At 51.2% G+C, this 18,359-nt stretch overlaps 1 protein-coding gene across 3 annotated transcripts in view; it reads right to left on the bottom strand.

Annotated features, from left to right (window-relative positions):
* KSR1 (kinase suppressor of ras 1) overlaps positions 1–18,359 on the bottom strand; it is a 166,289-nt gene that overhangs the window by 26,430 nt on the left and 121,500 nt on the right. For 2 of the 3 annotated variants that reach the window (XM_053569144.1, XM_053569143.1), the window contains exons 4-10: positions 17,096–17,555; positions 14,783–14,787; positions 12,020–12,080; positions 9,281–9,364; positions 7,821–7,882; positions 7,341–7,447; positions 2,399–2,567 (exon numbers count right to left, since the gene is read on the bottom strand). In XM_053569144.1, the coding sequence (XP_053425119.1) occupies positions 2,399–2,567; positions 7,341–7,447; positions 7,821–7,882; positions 9,281–9,364; positions 12,020–12,080; positions 14,783–14,787; positions 17,096–17,555 (948 nt within the window). Of the gene's footprint in view, positions 1–2,398; positions 2,568–7,340; positions 7,448–7,820; positions 7,883–9,280; positions 9,365–12,019; positions 16,265–17,095; positions 17,556–18,359 lie in introns of those variants that run through there. The other variant, XM_053569142.1, reaches the window with a different exon arrangement.

Here is an 18,359-nt window from a genome sequence, read left to right on the forward strand (position 1 = left end):
GGCTGTAAAACAGCCTCAGGCAGGTCCTTCAGGAAGTATTCCAGAAGGCACCATGAGATGACAGCTCCATTGAGTATTATTGGCCCTGAAGACCTTCCAGGGGGATAAAGACGTGGAAGTGGAAGATAGGGTTATTGACGATCCTGAGCCTGTGTAGGCCTAGGAGAATCTGTGTGTGTTGGTGTCTTAGTTTTTCATAAAAAAAGCTAAAAAGTAATACAAAGAAAATTTAAAACATTTTAAATAAAAAGACTATAGAAAAAGGATATAAAGCAAAAATATTTTTGTACACCTGTAAAATGTATTTGTGTTTTAAGCTAAGTGTTATTACAAAAGACTCAAAAAGATTAAAAAGTTTATAAGGCAAAAAAGTTATAGTAGGGGGGTGCCTGTGGCTCAAAGGAGTAGGGTGCGGGCCCCATATACTGGAGGTGGCGGGTTCAAACCCAGCCTCAGCCAAAAACTGCAAAAGACCAGGGTAAAAAAATAAATAAATTTAGTGCTCCTTAAGTGTACAGTGTTGGTAAAAAAGTAAAAATTTTAAGTAAATGTAGTCCTCTCTTGTGTACGGTATTTATAAAGTCCACGGCAGCGCCCAGCAGTGTCCTGGGCCTTCACATTCTCTCTCTGCTCACTCACTGACTCACCCAGAGCAACCTTCAGTTCTGCAGGCTGCATGGTAAGTTCCCTACACACGTGTACCATTTGTAACCTTTCACGCAGTATTTTTGCTATCCCGTATACATAACCATTGCATTGCAGTATTCAGGACAGCCACATGCTGTGCTGGTGTGTAGCCCAGAAGCAACAGGCTACCATGGAGCCTGGGCGTGCAGCAAGCTGTGCCATCCACGTTCCTGTAGGGAACTCACAATGCATTCACAATGCACTCTCAGAAGGCATCCCTCTCATGGAGCCCTGCATGACTGTAACCTTTCCCCAGGATTATCCCTGAAGGCCAAGTGCAATGATTCTGCGCAGCACAGAGCAGGGGACAACAGGAGGCCACTGGGCAGCCCAGCCCTGAGCGGCTGGCCCAGTTGGTGTGGCCACGACCACAGAGATATGATCTTGGAGAGAGGGATACCTCTGGATAGGGGACAGTGAGGGCCCAGTCCAGGGACATCAGGGAAAGCAGAGAGGGTCTGGCTGGTATCGCAAAAAGAACCTTTTCTGTGGCTGTTGTTTTCCAAACAGGCCCTTCCTTTTAGAAAAACCCAAGTAGGAGGTTTTGCAAAAGGCAGTTTTGGAGCACAACAAAGATGGGGTGGAATGGGAGAGGAGGGTAATCAAATGGGTCATCACTCAACTGCAGGGTGGGGAGGGGTGTGCTCAGGACAATGTGTTCATGTCAGAAGATACCCAGCCACCTGCAGATTGAAGTGAAGGGACAGGCAAAAGAGAAAAAAAGCTTTCTACAAAACCTTGGCATCTCACCACCCACAAACACAGTCCCCAGAACCCTGGTGAGACGGACCCAGAGCCCTGGCTTCCTGCTGGGTCTGTGTGGCCCCAGCTGCAATGCTCAGAAGAGGCCCCTGGCGCAGGAAGAGCTGCACCTCTGCCCCCTGGGCTTGGTGTCCTAGGGGCCAGTGACAAGAGCCAGACCTGGACTCCACGGGTTGGAGACAGCCTGTGGTAGCCCAGAGTCCTCTGGGACTGCAAACTGCAGTAGGCTGGGGGCTAAGATGGTGGCAGCTCAGGCTCAAAAGGGGCAAATGGGCTTCACTCTGCTCCCAAAGAGGTGGACACTAAAGGCCTGGCTGGAACAAGGGTGGGAAGGGCTGGGCTCCTGACCTTTCCCTGTAGACCCCTGGGCAGCGGGGCTATGGGGGGAGCTGGAGGTCAACTCTGGCTCAGACCTTCTTGCTCCGTTCTTCTGTGAGGACAACCTAATTCAATGACACGTGGTCTCCATGTTTTATGGAAAAGGAACAAAAGGTCTCCCTAGGGTAGCTTACCTAGCTCACCGGGCAGGTAGGCAGCAAGGCCCCAGATCCGCTCTCCTAGGCCTCCTAGCTCACTGTGCTGACTACCATGCCTCCTGGGAGCTCAGATGTCTGCCCTGCATGAGCAATGCCCAAGAGGAGCCACCCGCATACAGGAAGGCAGTGTGGGCCTTATGTTATGTCTACGGTCTTGGGTTTGGTCCTCATGTGTTACTGACAACGCAACTTAGGGCAAGCCATTCCTGCTTTCCGAACCTTAGTGTTCCTATCTGTAAAGTGGGTGCAACAACAGCATCAACCTCAGAGCCATTGGGCTTGAGGCTCTAGGCAAGTGCTCCATAAGCATCAGCTTAGTGGTGGCAGTGTTTGACCTTGACCTTGCCAGGGTTTGCTGAGGAGGAGAATCTGATCACACTCCCAAGAACCCAGAAAACCCTGAGATGTGGTACCTGGGAAATTGAACCTGCTGTCCCGCTGGCCAGGTGAGGGGTTGGGCGGCGTGGTGGCACTGGACGGGTTGGACGATGTCGGGAAGGGTGCTGGCGAGGAAGGCGTGGAGGAGGTGGTGGAGGATGGGTTGCTGCTGGAGTCCAGGTGGTTCATGGCTGGAGGATGCTCCTGCAGGACCAGAGATGCTGGAGTGGACAGGGTTGTCACCACCCAGCCCAGTCCACTGCCACATGTCAGCACCCTCTAATCCAGGGGTCCTCAAACTGCAGCCCGCAGGGCCACATGAGGCGGTGTGATTGTATTTGTTCCTGTTTTGTTTTTTTACTTCAAAATAAGATAAGTGCAGTGTGCATAGGAATTTGTTCATAGTTGTTTTTTTTTTTTAAACTATAGTCCAGCCATCCAACCGTTTGAGGGACAGTGAACTGGCCCTGTTTAAAAAGTTTGAGGACGCCTGCTCTAATCCCTACTAAAAGGGAAGAGGTCAGCTGATGTTTTATGGGTCTAATATTTGAGAAAGGGGCACACACAGAGACCCTCACCTCAATGCCCAGAGGACTCCTGCTCTCTTTCTTCAGCTCAAACATACTTTCCCCCAGAAGCCTTCCCTGAACCCCAGCTGGGACCAAGCTCCTCCTCTCTAGAGGCCCAGAGCTCCCTGCAGTTTTTCATCAGGGCACTTTTTCCTGGTGAACGCCATCCCCACCAAACTGCGTGCCTCTGAGCAAAGCACATGGTAGGTGTTATAATGAAGTAAATTCAGCCTCTAGCAAATGTCTGCGTAACGTCTGCTGTTGCCAGGTCCCCTGCTTCTTAGAAGTAAGGTGATGACAGTAAGTGAGATGTGCATGGTCCCGTCCCTGAAGACCTTGCTATCTCAAAGACACTGGGAACTCTCGGGCCCCATATTAAACTGCAAAGCCAGCAGGGGCTGGTGCTGACTGTCATCATGGAGGAGCAAAAAATTCCAGAGCTGGAATGAACTTTCTAGAAGATAATCATAAGAGCTGGTTTGGGTTCACTCCTGCTGTCCTAACTTAAATGATAATGTCATTCCTTTCCTACCCAAAAGTAAGCATAGTCCCCTACTAACAGATCAGGCCAGCCAGTGCCTGCCATAGGATACATGTATGTTTGATGGTCCATGAGACTTTAGGAGACCCTTGGACACAATACGGGGGACACCGAGCCAGGGAGGAAGTGATCTTTTCTCTTTCATTCTGAAAGGAGGCCTCAGCCCATGCTGCGGTGCCTTTAACGTTGCTCCAACACAGAGCTTGAGTGAGGGTGCAAAGCTCCAGGTCTTAAGCAAGTATGATATCTAAGTGGAATTTGGTTAACTCTTTGGTTGTAACTATTTATTTTAATGATTATCTTCTATCTATGCAGATGGTGGATTTTCCGATTATGACAGTGATGATTTTAAGTGAATATTAGCCCAGGTGTACCCAGTTAAGATAGAAATCACGAGGGCCATACATAGTGGCTCATGCCTGTAATCCTAGCACTCTGGGAGGCTGAGGTGGGTGGATTGCTGAGCTCATGGGTTCAAGACCAGCCTAAGCCAGAGCGAGACCCCATCTCTAAAAAACAGCCTGGCACTGTGGCAGGTGCCTGTAGTCTCAGCTGTTTGGGAGGCTGAGGCAAGAGGACGGCTTCAGCCCAAGAATTTGAGGTTGCTATGAGCTATGACGCCATGGCACTCTACCAAGGGGGTCAAACAGAAACTCTGTCACAAAAAGAAAAAAAGGAAAGAAACCACAAGCATGGTGTGCAACTTGATGGAGTCTGGACAGCACCGATTCTAACGTCAGCTCTCTCCATACCATGCACCATCATAGCCCACTACAGAGTCAGGAGTCGGGGGACCTGAGGGTAAAGGGTTCTGCCCACAGTCATGGGAGATGTGTCTGGTCAGACCCCAGTTCTGGGCTTCCTTTGGGCCAGGGCTTCCCAGGCCACAGCATAGAGAGACCCCTGAAAACAGCAGCAACATCTCACAGCTGGGAGCAAGTGCCTGAGGGAGGAACCAGAGTGCCCTGGGGAAGGGGGTGCTGTACCAGACAGGGAGAGGCAGGTCACAGGGAGAGCAGGCAGGGTGGCCCAGGCCCAGGCTTCTCAGCAGAAATGGTGCTGGGCTTGCAGGCAGATGAACTGGATTCTTACCTAGCTCCTGTCACCTCTTAGTTGGGCTACTCTAGCCAACTTTCTTCACCTCTCTGAGCTTCCATTTCCTGAACCACAAAATGAAAACATCCATGCCTATGCCAGAGGGTTACTGTGTGTGAGCAGCTTAACAAAGGCAAGAGTATGTGGTACAGCAGGTGACTAATAAATGCTTGCTCTACTCTTTGCAGACCTGTTAGCTAAGACCACCCAGTGGTTTGGGCCATATGCTAACCAGAAAGAGGGCTGAGGAGCTTCTATGTTAGGGAGGACCCTGGATCTGACTGGTGTCCCCTAGACCCAAACATCAGTTCCTTAGTGAATGGAGGAAGAATTCCTCAGTCAAAAGAGTTGGGGCCAAGTTAGGTTAAATGCTCTTCTGCAGATCCTGGGGTACACAGTGAACTCAGGGACAGCTGATACCACATGGTGCCAAATCAACACGGGGACTGGGCCCATTGAGCCTTTGCTCTTCTTGCTTATACCCCAAGGCTCAAGACCCTCCAGCAGTCCCTGTCAGCAGGGCCAGGCCTGTGGCAGGGCCATAGAGATGGCTATGAGGGCAGGCTGAAGCCCAGCTCCTTCGCCCTGCACCAGGTGGCCCTGGACAACGACTCAACCTTTCTGAGCCATCATGTGTCATCTATAACACATGGTAACAGTGATGGGTCATAGGATGGTTCATTCCATTCAGTGATCAGAATGTTTCCTTCCTGCCTATTGTGTGCCAGGCACCACGGCAGGTACCGGGGAGAAGACAGGAGCAGCACAGCGTGGTTGGGCCCTCAGGGAGTGTCTGTCAATGGGGAATGGGGTGAGCAGAGGGCAGAGAAGAGCCAAAGAGAAATGGAATAAATACACCTGCCTCAGCATGATGCCTGGCATCTGGGGAAAACTCTTATCTGTTAGGTTGTCCTACAATAATGACCATAATAGTAAAGGCGGCAGGGTTAGTGTGTCGAGGGTCGCTGCTCCCAGGAGATGTGGGACTGTTGTCACCAGAGTCCCTCACCTTAGGGGCTGAGCGGGCGTGTGCTGGACCATGGAGGTGGCTATGAGGGCAAGCTGAAGGTGGCAGGACTGAGATACTCTTGAAGAGTGAAGGGGCCAAAGAGTGGTGACCAGCTGGGTGGAGGTGCCATGGGCATGAAGGGACATGAGGTCAGGAGGGACATGCAGGGCTCTGTGAGGCTGTGGGTGTGCTCAGTGGGGCTGGAGAGGAGATGGTGGGGTGGTGGTGATGTTGGCAGTGGGGGTAGGGAGGGTGCTGAAGTCCCTGCTGAGGAATTGCTCCTGTCTGTGACAGACTGGAAAACCAATACTAGTTGAGGTGATGGCACCTCACCCTGCAAGTGAATTTGTGAACATTCTCTCATTGCCCTAACAACACCCTGTGTGGGAACTGTTATTATTGAGGCTCAGAGAAAGCAAGGAGACCACTTAAGGTTGCAGAAGAAAAGAGAATAGTGGCCGTGACCCAGTAAGGTCTGAACAATTATGTTCCCAAGTTCACATGTTGAAATCCTAACACCCAAGGTGCTGGTATTAGGAGGTGAGGCCTCTGGGAGTTGACCAGGTCACCAGGGTGGTGTCCTCAGGAGCAAAAGAAACCCAGGGGAGCCTGTTGGACCCTCTCACCATGTGAGGATGAGGCTGGAAGGCACCATCTATGGGAAAGTGGGTCCTCCGAGACACCAAATCTGCCGGTGCCTTGACCTTGGACTTCTAAGCCTCCAGAACTATGTAAGCTTCTGCTGTTCACAAGCTACTCAGGCTATGGAATTTTGTTATAGTAGCTCAAATCGCTGAGGATAGGATCCTAACACTTCTCCCCTGTCCCGCACCATTCCTGGTGGGAAGCCACCGCCAGAGGGGCTGCACCACAGGCAGAGGCAGGAGAGAGGGACTAGGTCTGGAGCAGCTGGCCTTGTCTGACAATAAGTGGCCCTGGACACTCTCAGAGCAGCCCTGAGCTAAAAGGCACAGTGCCCGCCTGCCTCTCTCTTCTCTCACTGAGGCTGGCCTGGGTCACTGAAGACCCAGTCAGGGCCAAGTAGCAGTGGTCACATGCTCCTCATCAGGGAGGCACCCTGTAGCCAGGGTGGGGGACCCACCTGCTGTGTGGTCACCAGGATGGAGGCTGCTGTTGGAAGCCACCTGCACTGATGTGCAATAGAGGCCCAAGGCAGCTCTGCAGACAGCCACAAGCCTTTGGGAGTCTGTCCAGCACAGAGGACCCTGTCTGCATTAGCAGAGGAGCCCGAATGCAGGCTCTGTGGACAAATACACTTCAGGGCACATCCTTGTGAAAGTGACGTGGCAGACACAGCACCTGCTTTAAAGAACAGTTGAAGGCGTATGTGCCACACCATGACTAAGGGCCGAGGCTTGGGGGTTGGGCAATTGCTCAGACTTCTCCCCCGGGTTTGCTTCTTGCTCCTGGGGGAGCCTGTGCTTAGTTTCCTCATCTGTAAAATGGAGCAGTGTGTGCCCTTTGGAACTATGGGGGAATCAAGTGAAATACCAATGGAGAGAGCTCCTGACACAGAATAAGTGTGCGGGAAATGTCCGCTCAAAGGAGAGGAAGGGGGTGGGAATCACAGCTACATCACAATAATTTAGATATAAGCGTGAAGTCTGCTAAATAGCAAAGATCCGATCCCTGCCGCCACCCTCCTGGACTGTGGTGCCTTGTCATACTTCCCCACCAGGGACGCTTTATAGAAAGAATTTCTGGGGTTGGCGGTGGCGGGTTTCCCGGGTTGCCCAGCATACCTTTTTTGTCAGTGCTTTGGGGAGGGTTCCGAAATGGGGCTCGGCTGCTCTGTCCACCGGGTTGTTGATGTCGGAGGGGACTGATTCTGTTCTCCGAAGCCTTGTTACTGTTTGAAAAGGAGGGAACACATCAGCAGCTAAAGGAAGCTAAAGTAAGACTCACCCGGGCAGCGCCTGTGGCTCAGTCGGTAAGGCGCCAGCCCCATATACCAAGGGCGGCGGGTTCAAACCCGGCCCCGGCCAAACAGCAACCAAAAAATAGCCGGGCGTTGTGGCAGGCGCCTGTAGTCCCAGCTACTCGGGAGGCTGAGGCAAGAGAATCGCTTGAGCCCAGGAGTTGGAGGTTGCTGTGAGCTATGTGAGGCCACGGCACTCTACCGAGGGCCATAAAGTGAGACTCTGTCTCTACAAAAAAAAAAAAAAAAAAGAAAGACTCACCCCAGACCCGGAAGGCGGAGGGGAGGAGCATGGGACACTCACATGGAAGGAAGGATATTCTACAGGCAGGGGCTTCTTTTGTGCACTTGTTGTGACACTTCAACCTGGTAAAGAAGGCAGGGTCAGTGGGTAGACGGCCAAGCGGAGCTCCCAAGGCACACCTGGGAGCATTTGCCCACCACGGCCCTAATTTCTGCAAACTTCTCAACAGGCATCAGCTCGAAGGTGTAGAATCTCCTGAGAGTGACAGCGGCTCTACTGCTGAGCCCTGATCGTGTCCTGCTGTTGTCCACCCAGTCCTCACAGCAGAGTTGTGCCTGTTTTAACTTGTCACAGGCCATACATCTATTTTTGTTTTCTAAGGAAAGGAGACCTCTACTCAGATTCATAAAGCTCTAGACAAATCGGAATTTGCAAGGAAGAAGAATTAGAAGAATGTTTGCATCCGGAAAGGTCCCAGGAATCCAAAGACAGCCCCTTCCAGCCACATTCAAGCACTGGGTCGTGTGGGCAGGAGTGGGCAGAGCCAAGTCCTTGTTTTGGTCCCATCTAACTGAATCTCAGTTTGCTCGCTGATACCACCAGGCTGAGAGTTGGTTGGTGCCCTGCCTCCTCTCACTGAGACTTCAGGGCCATGTGGGCTCAGAGCTCTCCGCGTGAAAGGCATGCTGAACAGAAGCCAGAGGTCCCTAATTTAAACCCAAATGGCCTGGAACCACAGGAGAATTAGACTGGTCAGAAAACCGCATCATCTCCCTGGAGAACAGGAGAGCTGTCAGGAAAACAGGATAGATCCAGGCAACATGCACAAGACCCAGCACCGACAGTCTGCCTGGAGCCCAGACGCATCAACAAGCACGAGCTCAGACTCCCAGAGCAGCCTGACGGGATCATCTCTCAGGTGTATAAGTAAAACACAAGCTCAGAAAGGGCAAGCACCTCATCCCAGGTCACACAGCAATGCAGGGGCAAAGTAGGCCAGGAACCAAGACTCAAGGGCCACCATCCATAGGGTCAGGGCAGCCAGACAGCAGAGGACAGACTCTGCTCACCCCATACTGTCCTCTATCCCTGCCCTTCTCATGAGAAAATAAGTTGGATGTATACAGAATCTATACCCTCCCACTCTCTCCTTCTGTAAGCCATGGTCTACCTCCATTTCTTACTTTCTGTGGGCTACAAGGTAAGGGTAAACTTCAGAACGGCTTACAGTTCCCAGAACAGTCCCTCACATTCCTCCCTGCCTTTGTACAAGATGCTCCCTTGGCCTGGAATTCTCCCCCATACCCCCACCCCCAGTCTACACCCTATAAACTTCTATTCATTCTTCCAAACCCACCTCAAATATCCCCTTCTTCCAGGAGTGCCCCAATTAGTTAGAGGCCTGATCACTCTCTCGTGTGCCAGAACGGGATCATGAACAGTAAGTTGAGGAGAATTCCTTTGAACTCTGACTTACTAAACCAAAAGTGTTTGCTCCCCCACCACCCTCTGCCCATCACCTGCAATGCTTGCACTTCACTCCAAACATCATGCTCTTCTGGCACACGTGGCAGACTTGTGACAACCAGGACTTGGTGGAGAACCTGCAGGGGGAAGACACATACGCATGATCCCACTTGCCAAGAACCCAGGGCCCAGCCACGGAGGAGTTTCCACACAGCTCCAGGGACACTGGGAGTCCTGGCTTCCTCCCAGAGCCCCAGGGGCCCTCTCCCGGATACCTAGGGACCATTGCTTTCCCTTACCAGAGGCATGTAGATTTCCCAGCTACAAAGTCTTCACTGTCAATATCCTAAAGTTTGTGTGGTCACTGACACCAAATGTGGCAATACTCATCAAAATTACAAGTGTGCATACCCTTTGACCCAGCAATTCCAGTCTTAGGAATTTATCCAACAGATGCTCTAACAAGTGTCAAAAAACACAGGGACAAGGTACATCTGTGGCAGGTTTGCAGCTGTGAAAGACTGGCTGTAACCTACATGTCCATCAATAGGGGACTGACTAAAAGACAGTCACTCCCTACAATGAACATCACATAGCCCGGAAAACAAGGACACCTTTTTTGTGCAAATATGGAATGATCTCTAAATCACACTGTCAAGTAAAAAAAAGTGAGATACAATATGATATGATCCCATTTATATGAAGTTTAAATATAGAAAAAATTAATCTATGACGACAGAGTGACTATTGACCATTTGATGGCAGCACAATCACCATCCTAGGAAGAGACAAAGGTAACTTTCTGGGGAGCCAGAATGTTTGAAATCTTCTGGATGTGTGTACATTTGTGTGTATACACATAAAAACTTATTCACATATTTTGCTCTACATAAATTATCTCAATGTTTTTAAAAAAGCAAACTATAGAAAGTATATATAATATACGCAGTATTTGTATGGAAAAAAAGAAATACATATTTATTTCTTTGTATAAAATATCACTAAAAAATTACATAAGAAACTGCTGACACCAGCCTGCTGGGGGAACTGGGGAGCTGGGGACAGGAACATAAAGGGACTTTCCTCTATAGACACCCTTTGATGCTTTTGAATTTTGAATATATGAATGTATTTTCAATTTAAAATTTAAAAAATAACAAAAAGGTAGATGGGAAGGAATGATAGGGGTGAGGACTAGAAGGTGTTCTCCAGAAAAAGAACATAAGCTCAGTCCACAGGGTAGGCAGGTCTGAGAGCAGAAAGAATCCATGTTTTTTGAGGAATAGATTTTTTTTAAGCATAGCAAACCAACAGAATGACTACTAACAATATTTGGGGAGCACCTGGTAATGTATCCACAAATACTAGCTCACTTGATTCTTGCAACCAACCCCAGGGAGCCGAGCAGGTCTATGACCTGGTACAGGGGTAAGGGAAGCAGCTCAGAGAGCTCAGGAACGTTCCTGAGGTCACACAGTTGGGAGGCTGTGCAGCAGGGCTGGAGCCAGGTCTCTGAACACACAGTCACAGAGCTTCTCGGAACAGAGTCCACTGGGCAGCAGCACCCAAAGAAGGCCATGAGCATGAGGGGAGTGTACTGGCTTTGAGGGTCCTATCAAGCCGAGGCTGAATCCTGCCTAACCCAGGCTGCGGATGCCTCAGAGCCTCTGCACACAGGGCTAACACGCACCCTCCCAGGGATCTGGGGAGGGTCACTCATTGCTCGTGTGCAGACCTGGAATGCAGAGGAGACCCATAAATGTGACCGTCCCCCTCAACAAAAATGGGAGCTTCTAGTGGCCAAGAACAGCCACCTGCCTGTACCCCAGGTGAGTAAGCACATTCTTACTCTCTCTTGCTCTGTTTGGGAGTTAATTACCTCGCACATCAACACTGGGGGTGAGGAGGACAAGAGTGGGGTCTGAGATGATCTCCACTGGGAGATCCTGAAAATAAGTCTAAATGGTAGTTGGATCTGGGACTGAGCAGAGGCAGGTGCTAGGGGGTTAGGGGCAGGGTGGGGTAAAAGCCTCTGGGACCAGGGAAAAGTTCAGGGGACAAGTTACTCAATCTCTGGGCGCCAGCTGCCTCCTGCACAGGCTGGAGAGAAGCCCAGGCTCCCTGGGGGAAAAGACAGGCCCTGGCACAGCACACCGCCCCCTGCTGCATTTACAACAGCCTGTAAGGTGGACGGCCAGAGCACAGGCTTCCCAAGGCACTGTCCAGCCGGTTGTCCAGGGGGATGGGACACCATCCAGACCTGCTGTTGCCAGGACACACCAGCCTCAGGAGCCAAGACCCCTAGATTTGTCCATGACACAGACCCACATCAGCCTTCCCTAATATGTACGAGCATCAAAGACCTTGCAGAGCTTGTTAAAATCCAGATTGCCAGGCCGAGAGCCTCAGGGATGGACCCTGGGAATCTGGACTTAGGGGGTGCTCTACTGGGGACTCTAACATATGGTGTTTTAGGAGCAATAAGACATCATAGTGGATACAGAGGAAGCTCTTGGCTCCTCCTTGTTTCTCCTGAGAAAGGAAGAAAGTGATGTCCCTTGGCAGAATCAGGAGGAGACCCAGGGAGGGATAGGCAGGGGACCAGCAAGCCCACATGGCTGCCGGTGACAATGCAAGGACTCAAGGTCCAGGGCTGAGTTCCGCAGAGGAGATGGACAGGCAGAACAGGAGCAAAGAGCCCAAAGAAACTTCTAGGACATGAGTGAGGGCACCTGCCTGGGGTGGGCCCCATCTGGCTTCGTGCCCCTCCCCACCAAGCCAGCTGGGCCTACCTGTGTGTCACTGAGAGCCCGATGTCCCTTCGTACCATCTGTGGGGATCCATGAGGGAGATCTGTGAGAAAAGAGGCCAGGTTGGACAGGCTGAAGCAGCTCTGCCGGAGGCAGACAGCTTCCACCTGTGACCTCGTGCGGGTGGAGTGGGGCGTGGGAATGAGTTCATCACACACTAGAAAAACGTCTCCCTGAACCTCCACCTATCAAAACAGGCAGGCCAGGCTACTCCAGCGGAGGGGCCTGGCTGGCTTCCCTAGGGATTTTTGCTGTCTGGCCTCTGCCAACGGCTCAGTTTGCCATCCCTGCAGTGTTTCGGGCAGGCTTGAGTGGCAGAATGCAGCAAAGCTGAGGGGAGAGGTTTCCACACCCCTCAACCTCTCACAAATAGACCCGCAGGCCACCAACTTATAAGGACTTACTCCCGAGTTACAGCCAACCCAAGTTTGATTTGCATGTGTCAATTTATACGTGGATCTTCTGCCTCTGCCACCACCGAGAAAAAAGACCAATCCCTCCTTTTCCTCAGGCTATTCAACGTGAAGACCACGAGGACGAAGACCTTTATGATGCTGTTTCCACTGAATGAATAGTGTATTTTCTCTTTCTTATTTTTCTCAATAATATTTCCTTTCCTCTAGCTCACTTTATTGTAAGAATATATGATGCATATAAAAGGTGTGTTAATCAAATGTTATCAACAAGGCTTCTGGTCAACAGCAGGCTATCAGCAATTAAGTTTTAGGAGAGGTAAAAGTTACATGTAGATTTTTGACTGCACGGGGTAAGGGGTGGTCAGTGCTCCTAACCCCAGTTAATCAAAGGTCAACTGTACTTGTTAAGTGGGAATCTGAGGCTAGTTCTCCACATACCTGTCCAGCCTGAAGCACCTCTGAACACAACTGCCAGATCTTGGCAGGCAGAGTGAGGACAGGGTGAAGCTTTACCACACTCCCACGTGGGCCAGCCTCATCCGGGCGCTATAGCCTGAGCCTTTGGGGATGGCTCGGGAACCCTCTTTCTCTGCTGCAAGAAGGGCTACAGGCATTGAGATATCCCTTCTGCTCGGGGAAACTGCAGCCTTCTGATATCAAGATTGTTCTTTTTTAAGCACCACGGGAAGCAAGAAAATGTTTATTTTTCTCTGCTGTACCCCTTTTAATAAAAGGATTTGTTCTGTAAAATTTGGATTCAGTCCAAAGGCCACAATTAAGGACCTAGAAGGCCACAGGTTCCCCACATCTAAATGTGCTTGAGTGATCTGTGGCCATGCTGTGTCCTCTATGTCAGAAGGTCACCACTGCCCCCTCACCCCTGAGTGCTGGCCCCACACACAGCTCGTGTTCATTAAGTGCTGGTTCACTATAGGCCAAATCCCACACACCCAACCTCAAGGAGAAAGGCAAGTGGGAGGTACTGACTCCTCCCACACCAGGGGAGTTCAATCAGGACAAAAAGGCCCTTTGACATCCTCCTTGATGGGGAACCCATGGCTGTCTCACCTGTAGCTCCCTCTGCACATCTGCATGGGGCTGGCTTATCCCACATTTCTCCTGGGCCCCCCCTCCAAACCCAGGCGGCAGCCAAAGCCTCAAAAAACCTCTAAGGGGTCAGCTGCCAGTCTAAGAAAAACAGACTGTGGGAAAATGAGACTCTGGCCACTTAACCTCTGAGAGCAAGATGTGGGTTATAACATCTGCCACAGGCATGAGCCGGGGTGGAGAGGTGGTGCAGGTGCCAGGTATCACCTCTCCCGGACCTGAATGGAAACACTGGCCCTTAAGGCCTAACAACCTCCCTCCTTGCTCCCTGTGTTACAACTGGAGGATGATGGGCCGGGCTGCCCTCGGGATGAAGGTGCTCAATTTTCCTCCAAGACTCTGTTAAGGGCTTTGGGAGCTTCTGCCCGTGTTCTGGAGAAGAAGGTGGACCCCCTTTCTCCTTCCTCACCCCAGCCCCCACTGGGTTCCTACACAGCTCCACTAGGGCACAGTCACTGCCTGCCACACCACTCCTCTCCCCCACGACCCCGCCCACAGCTATGTTACGCTCCTTAGCCAGCTCAGGACAATATGAAAATACACTGCTATTTTGCTCAGGCAAAAACCAGATGCCTCTATACTTCCACTTGGACAATGCGCAGCAGGCTCCAAAGGCACGCATCTCCCTCTGCTTGACTAGGGAGACAGAACTCCACGGTCTGGCGATATGCGAGACCCTGCTCCTAGCCAGACAAGAAGGGTGGAAGAGGGGGCCCAAGGGGGTCCGGCACCCTCCTCCCATTCAAAGGGGCATATGCACCCCCCCCACCGTTCCCTGCCTCCATGAGTGCTCCTCTCCTGGACAGAGGGATCCCGAGGCATCAGGTGGGGGGCTCTGAGAATGGCTGAATGGCTGAAGTCCACCTAAACCAGACAGATGGCATCTCCCTCCCAGAAGCCCCGCTTTACCGAGGCAGCCCAGACTGGCAAGCAAATGTCCTTGCCAGAGAGGTCACAGTGGGGCCAGCAAGGCGATGGCAGGGCTGCCTGCAGACTGTGACACTCTCAAAGTCCCTGATTCTCAGAGAGCAGCTGCTGGCTGGGCTGAGGCCAGCCCATCACTTTGAGGCCACCTGTCTTAGAGCTATTTCCTGAGGCGGTCACCAGCACCTTTGCTTCTGGACTATGGGAACGGAGGGTCAAAGGAATCCACCCCCGATGGGGACAGCAACACAAAGACAGCTCTTGGGTGGCAGAAGGGACGGAAATAAATCACTCTTACCAAACCTGGAGGAAACAAAAAGGAGAGAAGGGATTATGTCACCATGCTGGCTCAGCACGTTCCTAGAACGTTACCCCAGGGAGGAAGCAGGCAAGGGATGGGACATGGGACTCTGAGGCCTGGCTGGCAGAGTGACTGTGGGAACCCCTGAGATCCTGTGGGGATATTTCCTTAGGCTGGAAGGCGTTCCCTGGGACATTAGCTTATCTGAGCCTCATCAGCAACCAAGTATGGCAATTAGAGTTCACCCCACTTCATAGCTGAGGAAACTGAGGCTCACGAGTGGGTGAGCCCAGCCCAGGGTCCGGGCAGGAAAAGAGGTCAGTGTGTCAGGGAGGGCGTGACTAGGCAGGAGGGCAGCCGTGCACAGCAGAGAGGTGATCCCTGTAAGAAGGGTCAGGTGGGGACATACCCTGAGGAACACCTCTCCCGGGGCTGCCACAGCCTCCAGGGATGCAGAGAGCTGGGAGGAGCCAAGCATGCGGTCTACTCTCAGGGCAGAAGAGATGGCCTGAGCACCTATCACACTGCTGGTTCTGGTGGCCTTGCAGGGAGTGGACTCAGAATTCCAGGGTCTGAGGCTCAGTCCCCAGCTATAGGATCTGAGGCTATTGTGTCATTTGACCAGGGCCCACCTAATGCTCTTTTCAGGAGAAAATGAGAAACAGGCACTGGGTTTAGCCTATTGTGACGCCTTCTCTGACTGACTCATGCACTGTGGTTTTACAGCCCCTCCTGGGTGGGGGGACCCAGGCCCCAGCAGGACAGTCCAATCAATGACCAGGGCAGGTCATACCTGGATTTATCCTCCTTGGGCAGCAGCATACTCAAAGCCAGCAGAGCTGCCCAGAGTCCATGACCCAAGTTCTGCCTGGGATAGGGAGATCAGGCCCATTCTGCCCAAGGGGACTCAGAGACCCAAGACAAACTGGGGCCCAAAGAACCCCCTGTAAAAGTGTGTCTCTGTCAAGGAGAGAAGTCGGGTGCCCCAACCTGCAGGGGTACAAGAAGATAAGAGGCACCCAGAAAAAATAAAAAAACTTTGCCTTCGATTCTGCCCACAAGGGTATATTGACAAGACAATCTTTGTAATAGCAAAAAAGACAATATTATAAATGCCCATCCAGAGAGTATAAATTAAACTATATAATGTAATGATATGGGCAAGTTTAAAAAATGATTATTTGAATAGTTATAGATATGATACAAAACCAATAACCTGGCTGGCTTCTGAAAGAAGAACTAGGTGACTAAGTAAACATGGCGGGGGTAGACTTTTTACTGTGTACCCAGTCAGAGATGAGAAGAGATGAGGCCTTTTGGACCATGTGACTGTCTTATTTACTCAAAATACATAGATAGAGAAACTTTAAGTCAGGCTTGGCACAGCCACATGGACCGAGGCTGGCAGGTTTGAGCCTGGCCAGGGCCAGCTGAACAATGACAACTGCAACAAAAAAATAGCCAGGCATTGTGGAGGGCACCTGTAGTCCAAGCTACTTGGGAGGCTGAGGCAGAGAATCACTTGAGCCCAAGAGTTGCTGTGAGCTATGATGCCATGGCACTCTACCAAGGGTGACATAGTAAGACTCTGTCTCAAAAAAAAAAAAAAAAGAAAAGAAATAAAAAACTAAGTCAAAAAATAAATAAAAGGGCAAGGCATTTCAAGATGCACTGATGGGATGGTCTGAGAGATATCAAGGTAAGTGGAAAGAATGAGACCCAGGACAGAGCATGTGGCAGCTGACAGTCACTAGTGGTTTCAATCCAAAAATTCCAGTTCTTCCCCTTCTGGGCACATGAGAAAACTGCATTTCTCAATCCCTTGTTTATGCAGACTTATGGATTATGAGTGAATGTCATTAGAGAGAGTACTCAATTCCCAGTTCCTGGTATCCAGAACTCACTTTTCCTCCTGCCACCCAGCAACACTCCAGCCAGTGGCTCTTGTGTAGGCCGGGAGCCAGGCAGGAGGCTGACCCACAACGGACAGGTAGCATGACTGAGAAATACATCTTTGTTATTTTAAGACCCAGAGGTTTAGGGGTTACTTGTTACTGTGCATAATCCAGCCTCCCCTGACTGACACACAGCATCTTTTCACATGCGGGTATGCACAGGATGACATCTAGGAGGATGCTGCCCAAACTGCAAAGGGAGTCCAGGGACTAGACTGAGAGATAGGGGGGCCTTTTACTTTTTACTTGACACGCTCCTATACTGGTTGATTTTGTGTGATCTTTTTATTATGTGTCTTTATATTGAGGAAATGGCCATCAAAACGCTCCATAACTGCCTGGCAGGAGCACTCACCTCATTGGGGAGACGTCATCGATGCGGTTCCCCAGCTGGGACTCGTGGGACTTGCTCCGGGTGAGCGTGGGGAAACTGGGCAGCAGCTGAAAGACCTTGCGGCTGGGTGGGGGGGGCGTCCGCGGTGGCCTCAGCTTGGAGTGGCGGCGCAGCTGGGGTGTCGTGGGAGGGGTGAGGAAGCTGTGCAGGGCGCGGGGGGTCAGTCGGCCGCTGGCATGCAGGGGTACACAGGTGTCCGAGAGGCCCTCACTGAGGCCAGGGGTGGGGGAGTCCGAGGAGGGCAGAGCTGACACGGAGACGGAGCGTGGACCCTGGGTGCTGTTGCCCACTCTGCCCAGCTGGGAGCTCCCCGGGGGCCAGGGCAGGCTGGCTGGTGAGAGGCTGTCCGTAGAAGGCCCTGAGGAGCTTTCCCGCCGAGCATCTGACATACTCCAGCCTGAGTCGTCTTTGTGCTCCCCTCCTGCAGGACAAGAAGTTGAGTCACAGATGGTCAGGGCCAGAAGGCACTTATAGGTGTAATGACAAGGAGCCAGAGAGGTTAAAGACCTTGCATGAAGATGTACCAGCCTTTACCTGGCTTATAAATACTTCTCACACACATATACTACCTTCCACATATTTCAGCTGACCACGGGGCAGGTATTACTATAGGTGAGTATTCCTAATGTGAAAATCCAAATGCCCCCAAATCTGAAACTATTTCAGTGTCAACAAGACCTTCAAAGGAAATACTCACTAGAGTATTTGGAATTTTTGGATTATTGAGGCTGATAAATGCAAATCTCTCCAAATCTGGAAAACACCCAAAATCTTCTGGTCTCAAGCATTTCAGATAAGGGATACTCGACCTCTCTCTCTCTTTTATAGAAGGAGGAAAATCAGGATCAGAGAGGAAATGGCTTGGGCAGGGCTCTTACAGGCAGGCCTGGGGGAACACTGGGAAACCCACCCCATAAGTGGGTGACCTCAGAGAGCAAAGTGGTGACTGATCTTTAAGAGTAAGGAAAGGCAAGCTGGGGTGTGTAAAGGAAGGGAAATTTCCATTTTCAGAAAATTCAGATGTCAGGAAAAGAGGCTGCCCTGATCTTCTAATAGCAAACTGTCCTAAGGCTTGTGAAAAAAGATCCAGGTAGAAAGGGATCAACAGCCACTTCCTTCTGAGAGGAGCCCGAGTGACTTCAGGCTGTTCCCGCCATGACCCTCTGCCCTGGGCCCTGAGACCCTGAGAAGCTGTGGGGCTCAAATTCAATGGCACAGAACATCC

Source organism: Nycticebus coucang, chromosome 18 (assembly GCF_027406575.1).
Source record: "Nycticebus coucang isolate mNycCou1 chromosome 18, mNycCou1.pri, whole genome shotgun sequence".
Taxonomy (NCBI): Eukaryota; Metazoa; Chordata; class Mammalia; order Primates; family Lorisidae; genus Nycticebus; species Nycticebus coucang.